Source organism: Pterocles gutturalis, unplaced genomic scaffold (assembly GCF_000699245.1).
Source record: "Pterocles gutturalis isolate BGI_N339 unplaced genomic scaffold, ASM69924v1 scaffold775, whole genome shotgun sequence".
Classification (NCBI taxonomy): domain Eukaryota; kingdom Metazoa; phylum Chordata; class Aves; order Pterocliformes; family Pteroclidae; genus Pterocles; species Pterocles gutturalis.
Genome location: NW_010142982.1, coordinates 1 through 12,895, shown reverse-complemented (window position 1 = coordinate 12,895; position 12,895 = coordinate 1). Strand labels below are relative to the sequence as shown.

The 12,895-nt window shown below is 37.0% G+C and overlaps 1 protein-coding gene across 1 annotated transcript; it reads right to left on the bottom strand.

Moving 5' to 3' along the window:
• Positions 1-6,612: 6,612 nt before the first annotated feature.
• Positions 6,613-11,832, bottom strand: CNIH4 (cornichon family AMPA receptor auxiliary protein 4). The gene is made up of 4 exons (XM_010084530.1): positions 11,752-11,832; positions 10,745-10,857; positions 7,395-7,535; positions 6,613-6,810 (listed from the first exon to the last, which is right to left on the bottom strand). The coding sequence occupies exons 2-4, from the start codon at positions 10,810-10,812 to the stop codon at positions 6,783-6,785; spliced, it is 237 nt and encodes a 78-aa protein (XP_010082832.1). The 5' UTR covers positions 10,813-10,857; positions 11,752-11,832; the 3' UTR covers positions 6,613-6,782.
• Between the last annotated feature and the right edge of the window lie 1,063 nt (positions 11,833-12,895).

Sequence of the window (12,895 nt, the reverse complement as noted above, 5' to 3'; positions counted from 1 at the left end):
GGTGAATTTCTTTGACAGCAATTACTGTTCTGCAGTACTGGGAATATATGTGTAAATTTAAGACTACAAATCAGTTCTTTCTTCCATTAACTAGTCTTAGAGGAAGCTGGCTGTTTCTCTTCCTAGTTCAGACAGCGTAAGATTAGTCCGTCTTGTTCCTGGGCCATCAGTGTTGCAGGGAAATGGGCAGCTTTGTAAGGTCAAATTTGAGTGAGCTTAATCATTAGCTTTTAAATACAAATTGAATACCTAAATTGTAAACAGTGTTTTATATGTCCAAAACATGGCATAATTCATAACCAGTGCCAGTATGTAAATCTTCAGAAGTTATCCTAGTATTGTCCTGCCCTGGAACTTACATTTTCAAACAAAACCTTACTTAGGGAGAGTAAGGAGAATAATCCCTGTTTCCATGTCTCTTAACAATGTCTCATACCATGGTCTTGCACTGTTTGCTTACCTCGTACTCATGGGACTTCAGTGGGAAGTTTAGGCAGGGGGTGAAGGCTGGATCACGTCTCCAGTTTAGATGTAAAGTCTCATTATGAACTTCAACAGGCATATTTAATGCAGTGGTCATATCTAAACAAAGTGAGACTCCTTACCTGGTACAAGCTGTGTGGGTGCGTATGGGCTGATGCCTCTTTTCCACTGCAATGCATTGTGATTAGACATTTAAACTTAGTACTTTTGCCAAAATACTGCCCCTCCATTCTGGGGTTTCTCTCCTGACCTTGGTTTGTACCTCTAGCAGAGTTAGGGAGAAGCACGTGTTTGGATATGTCTGCTTTAGTTCATGGTCACCTATGCAATGTAAAGGAAAGCTCCATATAGACGGCACTGTTTCCGGAGTGTCTCAATAACTGTATATTGCATGGCTGGCTGCTCACTGGTGAGCAGCAGAGATGAAACAAAGGTGAGAGTCCTCTGCATTTTGCCACACTACTTGATCCCCCAGTAAACTGACATTATAGATGTAGCAGTACCGACTACTGTTCCAACTGTAGATTAAAGAGGAACCTAAACTATTTCTAACACATCACATATTCACAATATGTGAATTGAAAAGTACCAATACTTTTTGTACACAGACTATAAAATGAGACTATGGGGGAGAAAAAAACCAAATAAGTTTGCTCATTTGCAACACATTTGATTTCCATGTGCTTAAAAATGTTCATAGGCTGGAGTCTAAGGCTGGAACAAGTACACACCTGCAATAAATTACTGTATTTCTAGCCAACAGACCTATGGTTTTGGAGAGGAAGATACTGTAAGCATTACTCCTTTTGTAAATTTCTCTAGTTAGCTGTTGGCTTAAAATATTCACAGTAGCCCCAGGTTATTGTCAAGGCAGATCTTTAAAAAAAATTATGCAGAAGCATTTTATTATCTGAATGTTCTTTAGCTGTTCAGGTAAGTAATTAATTTTCAAGGCACAGTGGAGCACAGAAGGGAAGATGCTAGATTTGCCCTTGTTTTGGAGGGGAGGGTAGTGGGGGGAAATGACACCTTTGTTTTTAAATTCCCTCTGTCTTCTGAAGTTCTCCAACTTTAAAGGTAACTTTTTTTTATTATTAGAGCAAAGATGCAAGCTAGAAATCTACCCAGATCTTGCTCAACTTACTTGTCAACTTGGCTTCCAACAGGTAATGTTTAATAACAACTCAGTATGTTCTTGGGAGTTTATGTCCTGTTGTACGCTTTTACACCGCTAAGCGATACTCCCCCCCAAATCAGGAAAAGGAAGCCAGGTACTCTACAATTAGCTGTAGTTTGAGGGAAGATGTTGTACACCCAAATGGGGAGGGAGGTAGAGAAAGAGGAATGAACATAAGAGCCAGGATTTACTGACCAACAAACTACTGTAACTCAAGGAGGAGGAGGAAAAATGCACTTTCAATAGTTTGTCCATATTTTTAACTACAAAATACACTTGATCCTAATTTTTTTTTTGAGACAACTATTAAGAGGAACACCCATCCCACAAATGGCTAATCCTCCTTTTGACCTCCTCCTGTCTTTTCTGCATGGGCTTGAGTCCATTTTCAGCTGCCATACTTAATTTTGAAAACTGCTACTTTTAACGATGTTTAGAAAGAAAGAAATAAAAATCATTGACACTTTTTTAAACAGGGTGGACTTAATTGAAGTGTGCAGTGTTGAACTACTGCTGCAGTAGCTGCCTCTAGTTGTTGAAATAAACTGTAGACAAGTTTTCTGTCTATTAATCCAGATAATCTGGATTCAATAAAATGTTTGTGAGAGTGTTCCTCCCATCTGGTATGAATGTGCGTGTGTGTGTGTTCCATGAACAGACAGAGAACCAAATGTTCTAGGTACTTGTCATGTTTTATTGCATACTTTAAGTCGTGTGTATGTGAAGTGTCCTTTGACCGGAAGGTTTTTGGTTAATATCAGTATATTTTTATAAATTTGAAATTCATTGTGCCCCATCTTTTTTTTAAAACATTTTTTTCATTGTTAGGGTATATGTGCTAGATTAACATTTTTAGGCACAGATGGAAAAAGTTATTGGCTCCTTGAAAACATATGGGACAAAATGGATCCTCAAAGCATGTATGTACTTACAAACCAAGCTGTAGAGATCAAGAAAAGAACTTTATTGTTGATCTCAAGATTTCTAAATTGTCAAGATTTATATGGAGTTGTGGTGGAACTAGTTAACACTTAGAGCTTTTGGTATGTAATGACTATTTGCTATGGACTGATATTAAATGTTTCAAAGGATTGCATTCTTAAACTTTCTGGATTTTTGTTACTCTCCTTGGATTATATTAAGTAGTTAAAAATTTCTTTGCTATATTACATTAAAAACATAAGAACTTTGGGTCTTGTATTTATTTTCACTTGTTTTACTAATTATTTACAGAACACCATTTTAACTTTTTTATTTTATAAATGTGTAGTATTTTAAACATATCTTTAAAAATTGTTCAATTGGAACTACATTAACTTCTGATTTGTTTTTATTAGGATTTTTTTAAAAAAAAACAACACTTTTTCCATGTTGGTGCACAGCACTTAACAGAAATGTTTGTATTCCCTTTCTTTCAAGTCAATAAACAGAATAAATAACTGGAATGAATAGTTCTTAGTTTCCCTAACTTCACTTATATTACTGACTTGGATGTTAATTTCTTGATCATTAATTATAGATTTCTTCCATATTTGTAGTATTCCACGTCCTCCCTAGGAAAATTAATTTGTGGCAGTTTAGCTGAAGATGAATTCACGCAGTGTTGTGTGCAGGCTTTCCCGTTTTTGATGTTTGGCTCTAATCGGCCCCACGCTTTTGTTCTCACTGTACATTTAGCTGTCGACTTGCCTGTGTCCTGTTCTGCGCTTATCTAACTTGTTGAATGTCTGCTCCTTTGCAGCTCCATGAAAGCCTTAATGCTGGAGCTTGCTTAAACACCAGGCACAAGTTGCTTGAGGTGACCTGTGGGTTTTGTGGGATTTTTTTGATACTTCATATTAAGAAGGTGCTCCTAAAGTATTGACATCTCCTGCTTAGACTTCTCTTAAACTGGAGATCAGGGACCTCCAGACTTCTATCTGAAGTTGACCTAAGCAGTTTTTGTGGATGAGAGCTCTTGAAGTGACTTCTCAGCTGTTGCCTTTGTTCTCTCCAACTAACCCTGCGTTCTTGTCCTTCTTCCCTGTGCCTTAAAATACAACCTCAGCCTTGTCCTGCATTTTAATTCAGCTCTAGCTAATGTTCTGTTAAATAAAAAGCTGTGTCTACATTTGCCATCCCCTTCTGTAGCTTTTCCAAACGAGCCTTTTGCTGAAGTGCATCCAGTTTTTTAATTTAATAGTAGTTTACTAGAATGAGATAAGTATATGCTTTAATAAAGCAAGATAAATAATCACTAGTCTGTAACTGTAATAATTAATTAGGGGGAAATTTGTTACTGTATGTGATTTAACTAATCCCCCCTCCTAAGTGCAGTACTAGAACAGCTCTCTCATCTCTCTGAAAACTGTGGAATGACTAATACCTTACCAAGCTCACCAGGCTCTGGACTGTGGATGATGAAAAGAGTTTAATAACCTTGGTTAAAAGTTAGAATCCCTGTAGGCCAATTTCTGATTTATTTTCATGGATTAAGAGCTAATCATTTGAAGGATAAGATAATGGTCCCCTCATGAGGTTATACTTGGATACCTTAGTTCCAAAGGGAAGTATATTGTGGTGCGTGAATAGGAGGGAATCTGTGTTCTAGCCTCATACTAATTCACAGTGATGAAGTTACGTGAATTTTTATTTAAAATCAGTCTGAGGATTGTAATTGTCTTGAATTATGTATAGTAAGCTTGGATTTAAATTACCCTGTTCTCCCTTGATGGAGACCCAGAATGCAGAGAGTTTTTGGTTTTTACTACTGTAAAATTTCTGTGGATCTCCCCTGAGACATGACTGTAGGGTCCCTATTTCCAGCTAATGAACTACATTTTTAGCAATTACAAATATTTTTTTCCTATTGTTGACTGAGCTCTGTTAAAATCTCTGTGAAGACCTCTGTTAAGGCAGGAAATGACCCTGCACAATAAGGAAAGCTTCAAAATTACCAGTGTAATTACTCAGCAGAATTGTAGTCTCTGGAGCCTGCTACTGAGATTTTTACAACTATTATAACATGTTGTTAGATATGAATGAACAGAGAATTTATTTATATAAACAAGGTGATGTGGGAAGTTTGCATTCATATAAAAGTATAATTTTTTTAATATTTGACAACCATAACTTAGAAAATGTAGCTGTATTTTTTTTTTATTGGTCTGTCATGGACAATAATTCACTCTTGAGGAAGGAAGTGAGGAGGAATCCACGATAGCATTCTTCTAGGTCAGGGATATAAATTAAGACACATGCTACCCCCATTTCTATTTATTTTTTTTCAGATATGTTGTTCTTTTCCCTTGTCCTTCCCTGTCCTCACATCTCTGAAGAAATACTTCCCTCAGTAGAGAAGAATAGAAGCTTTTCGTATGAGTGATAAATTTTACCAATTCCTATCTATTGTCAGCACTGTAATTCTGAGGTGCTAGTAGTTAGAAATCATTGCAGACAATGTATTTTACAAACATTTTCATTAATAATAAAGCTCTTATCTCAAAATCATGCCTTTAGAATAAGACAGAAAACTGCTAGTTTAAGTGGTGATTAATGATCATGTTTCTCGGTGTGAAACACCCACCATTAATGAAATTTGTTGGCCCTACAGCAAGGACTTAAGCATCTCACTTTCATTTCTTTTAATAGATAAAACCCAAAATAAGTGTAGTATTTTTTTCCACTTACAAATAAGATAACTTGATCGCCTGCCATGTAAGCTGCTACAAAAGTTACTGACTTTCCTCTCTTTTAAAGTTTTATGTGCTCTCCTTTTTCCAGACCTACATGCTGTCTAGGTTTCATCTTCATAAGGCAGTAGTTTGATTTTTGTGGTGTCAAGTAGTCATTTGCACACAGCTGTGGTAGCTATTTCCCTAGTTATTTCTTAATGAGTGTAATTTCCAGCAGTTTTTCATCTTTGTACTTCTAGAACGAACATCAAACAGACGGTATCTAGAGAAATCAAGCTTTAGTGTTGTCTTTGGCCATGAAAACAACCTGCTGACTACAGCTATACACCAAAGAACAGGTACTGAAGAAAAGGAAAAACTCAGAAATTTTAGGACTTAATTACAAAACTGCATGTTTGAGGTGTTTCACTTGATGTGTTTGTTTCCAAAAAACCTGCTCCTATGCACATTAAAAAAAAAACAAAAACAGTTATTGGACAGTGAGGGTACAAACTCAGGTTTATAGACTTATCACTGATGCAAGAGCTGCACTCGGGTACTTGGTGTCTTTGAAGCAGAGTCACATCAGAATTGGGTTAACTGAGTTATGTCTACCTCAGAGAGGTGGTCGGGTAAACCATACTCTTGGTTCACCTCACTGGATAGGGAGGGGGTTCATGGAGCAGTGCCTGCAGCTAGGCTTTTGCTCTGTAACCAACTCCAGTGCTGGTGCAGTATGATGTTTACTTTGTATGCAGTTCTATGATTTATTTCAATGAAAAAAAAGAAGCTGAAGGGGAAAAACAACTATTAATCATGGTTCTTATTTATCTGTTTTTCTCTCTTACACACGTGTCACTTTGCCCAAAGGGACCTTAATCCATCCAAACACAAGACTGCATAGAGGTTGTTGGAGGGAGGGGTGGAAAGGGAGAAAAGCAGAAGTTTTATTCTCTTGCTTTTTAGCTGGAGAAGAAACTGACACAAAGATGCAAGCTGTGCTACTGTTCCAGTTTGAAATTTGTGCTCAAGTACTGCTTCAAACTCGGCTCTAATAAGACAGCTTGACAGGCAGCAGGCACATCCTGACACCTTTCTGTAAGAAGCAGACATCCGAGCTGTACTTAAATTTGTTCTGGAATTACCACTATTATGGGCCCATGCTGCTGAAATGAGTTTCCCTTCTTGCCATTTAATTCCTATGCAATTGGTTCTGCAAGCAAGATTGTACCTTACAGAAGCAGCAGCTCCAGCAGTTCGGGTTTTAAAGGAATAAAGACAACTGCTACACAAATCCAATGTCTTTTGAAAATATTTTATGTTAAAAATACAGAAAAATATTTATTGTTCGAAGAGGAAAAATATACTGCATGACGACACTGATCTAGGTATGTTTGGAAGGTGTCTGTGGCTCCACAGTCACTGGAGTGATGACCCAATTTGGCAGTCAACGGTTCTTTTTGAACTTCTCAATCATTTATCAAAGCCAGAATCATACTGTGACAAAACAGAAAACATCAGACCAATGGATTACTGAAGCATGTGCAAGCAGGAACCGTTATCACTTTCATGAGAGAACTGTACTTGATTCTGAAACGGAAAGTCAAGGCACCTATGCTCTGTGCTGTGCTTATGAAGACAAGGACTGCAGAAGTAATACTGCAGTAGAAGAACAGTGGTTCTTCCATCGTATAGTAAGCGGCCCCATCACAGAACTTATCTGTTTGTGACTTAGCCAGCTCAACTTTATTTTCTAAAGCAGAATTTGTAAAATAAACTTGGTCCTTAAGGTTTTTTCCATGCTAAATAGGCCACTTGTTCTAGGTGCTGAAATCATGTAACTTTTCATATTGTACTTGACAGTGGGTTTGAGATTAAGGAGTAGTTTGGGTTTCCAAACAATAAGAAAGAATAAAGGCATATAATGAGCTTGGCGATAGCTGTCAAAATATATTATTGAGGCTTAGCAGGATGCCAAAAGATAAGACATGAATACCAGCAATTACTCTAGCAGAATAGAAGAGATAAAAATAGCTGTCAGACAATTCCTTTGTTCCTGGGGAGCAATTTTTGAAACTAACCTGTAAAGGTACATGAAGAAACAGAGCAGATGAAAACCTAGTTTAATCATGGCTTCCTTCATGTGCGATTTCAGTTGTCCTCGATTATGGATCTCTGTGGGATCAAATACCCCCATGTTTCCACTTGGCACCATAATGTACCTGAAAGTTTAAGAGGAAAAAAACCAAAAGTATAGTCATCAAAACACGAGGGAGTGTCAGGGGAAGGGGAGAGCTTGCACAGAAGGGACTTTCATCTAAAAGAGCTGTTTCACAATTCAACATAAGGGTGCTTTTCTTTAATTCTATTTCCATTTCAGGATAGTGCACGTATCTCCACCACTACAACCTACAAACAAAGAATAAGAGGACAAGTACTAAAAGCATGGCCCCAGCTTCTCATGTATAAATGGGAGAGTTTCCAGGTAATGGCCAATTCCAGTTCACCTTAATTGCCGTTTGTGGTTACTTGGTGTTATGAAGGAACCGTCCTCCCACAGTGGAAAGATGCGTTAGATAAAAGGGACTGGAAAAGAATTAATTTAGCTAAGAATTAAGAGACTTATTTACAAAAAACCCCACATAGATGATCACAAACTCCAGCAGTCAAAATGAGATAGCATAAGACAAAAGATGTGTGTATTAGTCCCATCTTTGTCAAAACCATCCTGTGTTCTCTCAGCAGAGACACCAAGGCTGACAGGATGAGAGACTGGGCAGAACTGAAGAAGTTAAGCACTACTGTCCAAACCCACATAAGAACAAAAATTGAGTGAAACAAAGTGAAATGTAAGCAAAAGAAAGAACAAAAACAGCAAAACAAATGTTTATGAATGTTGCTTGAACAGGACAACAAGCAGCATGTTCTTTTGTCATAAGCATTTCTCAAGAGAGCAAATGCAAGCACAAGAAGTTCTCACTCCCATTGAGCTCAGTCTCAAATAGTGTTATTATTTCAATTAAATGTCATACACGCTCTGTCTTGCTGGAATAATACTCTTTCTACACAGGATTTTAACTCCTGGTCTTACAGCTGGAGCAAAAGCAAAGCCTCAAAACAGAACACTTTTTTATTTTCTTTCTATACTTGAAGAATGACACCACTTTTACTCTAAAAGGCACTCCCCCCACCTCTTAAAACACTCATTTCAATACAGGAGGGGAAGAAAGGGAACAAGAAACAAGGCTGTTTTCTAGCAGCAGTAGGAGACCAAAAAAAAAAAAAATTTAAGACCACAGTATTTGTCTTTCTTTCAGAGAGTCATTAAAAAGCACTGCAGCATATTTCACTAATAACAATTATGTCCCATTAAAAATCATTAATGTGAAATAATTACAGTTTGAAAGTCTCTTCTAAATTTGAAGTTTTAAGTGGTTTGTCTATTAGTATTATAACACAAATTGTTCATTTACTGGAAAATTATTCCTATAAAATGCATTACAAGGAAGAACACAAGTTTCCTGTACCAATTTACCCTAGAAATAGAGTACACAGTTTCCTTGTATCTCTAGGATTTATTAATTTTGCTTTTTAAGAAGAGTGATAACACTTAGATAATGCTACTTATTTATAGCTTGTGGAACTTGGGAAGTAGTTTTTCCAAGAGGCTCACAAGCTAGTACAGTTTTTGTTATACATCTAAGGAACTGTATTCATGGACACAAGGATGCTAGATGCTGACAAACACAACTCAAGCCAGTTGGCATACTCTAAACAGCAAAAAACCTCTGCAGTAAAACCACAAAGAACAAGAAAACTGTCAGCTTTAATGCATATAGACATTAGTGCCTCCAGTATCTCCATTCAGTGGAAGCTGCTGCCACAGCAACAGGACATTTCCCTCTCGATTACACAATTTTGTAAGGGGTGGAAGTCCTGATCAGAATTTTAACTGTATTTTAAAGATTTTTGGGTTTTACTTTTTTTTTTTTTTTACCTCCTTCAGTTTTAAGAGGGGTATGATCTACTTATAGACAAGAATCAGATTATTTTGAGGTATTGTCTCAAGCAGGTCTGCACACCAAAGGGAAAAAAAAAAAAAGTGGAACAACACACTAAAATTTGCTTTCTTTTTCCTGTCACATTCAGCATTCCCTTTCTAATTCTTGCTTCTTTTACATAGTAGCAGGTAAAATAAATATTTAAGGACTAAAAAAAATATCTATTTTGAAATATGATTAGATTTCAAAAAAGCTGCTTCAATATATAGTTTTAAAACAGGGAGAATGTAAGACAAAACTATGTCTCACCGGAGATTGCATAAGACACTACAAAATAAACCAAATTAAATGAGCATCTGAGTATGCTGAACAAGAAGGGCCAGTAGGATGTTACAACAAACACACTGTAAATCTAAAAGTCTCCCCTGAGGCTGTTTTTGTCCAATTTATCCTCCCCAGGATTTGTTCCTGATGCCCCTTTCACACAAAACCTCTTTATTTGCACTGAAATCACTGAGATAATTAGTAATTAAGCCAGAACTGCCTGTAACGGTATCATTTAGTCATCAAGATTAAGCAAATAGTTAGCCCTAGAAGGCTTAGGCCAAAAAAAACTACAGGCAACTTTTCATACCCATATCTTACACTTTTGGACTTCCTGTAGTACAGTGATTAGAGATAATTCATGACCAATCCACACCCAGTTTTCATTAGCATAACACCTGTAAAGGTTCAATTCTCTGCTCATCAAATGGTACAAAATAAAAAGAACAGTTTTGAACCAACAGTGTCGATGTTGCCACACGGAGACCTCTACTGATAAGTAAACCATTTCAAAGTGGTGGACAGCCCAGTATACAGAGACCAGTAACAGTGACAGTTGTCCTAAGATGAGAAGTCTGCAAAGCTTTCCAAATACAAAGAAGCAAGAGAGGAGGGGGGTCCAAAAACAATGCAAACAAGCGAGAGAAGGCAGTAACAAAGGGGGATGAAGGGGATAAGACCACAGCCCAATGGTTTTACAACCATCAGCCATGCTGACCTAAGTACTTTTAAGCTGATATCACTATCAGGCATGTAGACGCAGCATGAAAAACATTAGCAACTATGTTTGCAGTACTACTTCATAATTAACATGCTATTATTTCCTACAAACTTGGGAATGATTCTCAAATCAAGATTCTGGGGCACCAGAGTGAATGCAAGGAAAGGCCAAAAGCTTCATTTCCTTTACGCTGTTGGGATTCTTATCATTTTAACTGCAAAGAGAGGAGAGTTTTATGTTAGGTAGATCCATGAAGATTGCTAGCAGCTCAAAACCACAACTGAAACATCTCATCATGACATACTATTTATCTGCATACTACAATTAAAGCTAAACTAGTAACAATGGGTAAAAAAAAAAAGCACACAAAACCCTTTGCACCTACCTATATATATTCCATGTTGCGACTGGCAAATTAAGGAGAAAGATGAACCAGTGCAATGAAATAAGCATTAATACAGTTACAACAGCATGGCCAATCACCTCAGGGACCACCCACTGTAAAAAGGGAAGAAAAGAAAAAAGTTACACGCACAAATATAAATTCCTTTCTGAAAAGGAGATCTATATGGAGTTATCATCTGATTCTAATAACATCAAACTCAGACAGAAAATTCATGGAAGAAGAAAATTCATGTGATTTCATCACAATATGGGGAAATTAATACCTTCAGACAGACTGCACACAAGCCAGAAATCGAGCCCTAAGATATTATAACAGAAGTACTTCATCCAAGTATTACAAAAGTTTCTAGAGAGAAGTTGTGTTTGAACACAACTATATTACACACACAGTGAAGAAAGCAAATTAAGAAAGTAAATTTGAAATCACTGCAGAGAACACTGAATTTAGGAATGAGAGAAGCAGACAATTAACATCTGCACAGACACAGGACATACAAACACCCTCGGGCTTGGAACAGATAAGAAAGTTGATCAATATGAAAACTGGCATAGTTAAATCGGGTCAGCCCCTGGCAACAACACATTTTTGTCTTGATAGTATCCTATAGCATTCTCTTTCACATTAAGAAAGAAAATAGCTTTAAAGCAAAGTGAACACTCACAGGGGAAGGACACATTGATTTAATGAAATCAGTTTTAAGCAGATTTGGTTAAAACGGTACATTGGCACTTTTCCTAATCACTTTAAAACTCTCTACTGTTCAGGAGAGGTTAGAAATTATACAAAAGGATCAGAGACAGTTGCTATAAAGATCCCAGAGTTCAGTCACGACTAGACATCCTTGATGTGGCACACATCCAAAAAAGACAAACAGACTGAAATAAAGGATACATGCAAAATATTGCTAATCAAGTCCTGTTATTTGTGATGCTAAGACGAGGGATTGTTTTCTTAAATCACACCAAATGGAAAGAAGAATAATTTACTTTATTGAGTTTTGAGCAGCATGATCTAGCATTAATGTAGTCACATTCCAAATCTGATAGCGTAATTATCTGAAGTCCAAGATAAGGAAAAATTGTACGGTAACTCAGAACACACAAAGCTTTATTTTTATCCAACAAGCTGGGGAGAGCACTCTGCTCTCAGTGTAGCCTGTCTTGTTCTACAGATAATCTGCCAAGCACGTTCAATCAGTTACAATTCATTCCTACTTTAGGTAGAAAGTTGGGCCACATTTTATCATCAGGCCAAGTGATTTTATGATGTTTTTCAAACGGCAACTGTTGCACAAGTGCTAAAGTTCAGTTCAACACTTAAAAAAGACCAGGGAGGCAATGTTTTTTAGTATTAGAATTATTACTACAACACTTGAAACCAGAATTTAAAAGGAAGAAAAAGTTAATACACTTTTTAAGCTCTCCTCATCATAAAGCCAAATAGTGCAGTTTTAAGAGGTGGATCTACTTTTTTTTACATTTACAGCATTATTGCATTAATTCATACTTTTCTAGGAAATAAGAGGGCAACATCATTATCAAATGAATTTTCAGCAACTGAAATATTAAGATTTCAGACAGAAAATTCCTCTCAAAAAAGGCTTAGCGTATGCGTGTGAATATCATCATGCCATGTCCTGTAAAGCTTGTGCTCCTTTTCTCCAAGAAAATGAAAAAGGCACAAGATTTTCTCTATCCCTAAAAATTAGGTAAAGTCTTTTCATTTTTCAACAAATAACCTGTCCTTCCAGGACAGATTTCCTTCAAGTGCTTCTGTACTTTTTCTTTTTTAAGTTAGGAGAATTTAGTAGATGCTGAAACAGCACCAGGATTTGAAAGATTATGAGAGCCAATTCTGCTTTACTAAAAAAACCAAAAAAAAACAAAAAAAGAAGAAACAGAAGAAAGACAGATCAATACTTTTACATTCTAACACCGCCAGACAGCAAAGGCTGCAGGCACGCTTGTAAGAAAGAATATGGAAATTCCGTTTGTTAAGAAACTCAGCCTCCCAGCTACGAGCTCGCATCTGCAACAGAGCGAGGTATTCTCACAGTTAAGGGCCGGGCTGCATTTTTTCAGGCCTGGGTAGTTTCTGAGGGTGGGAAACACGCCTCGACACCCCCTCCTC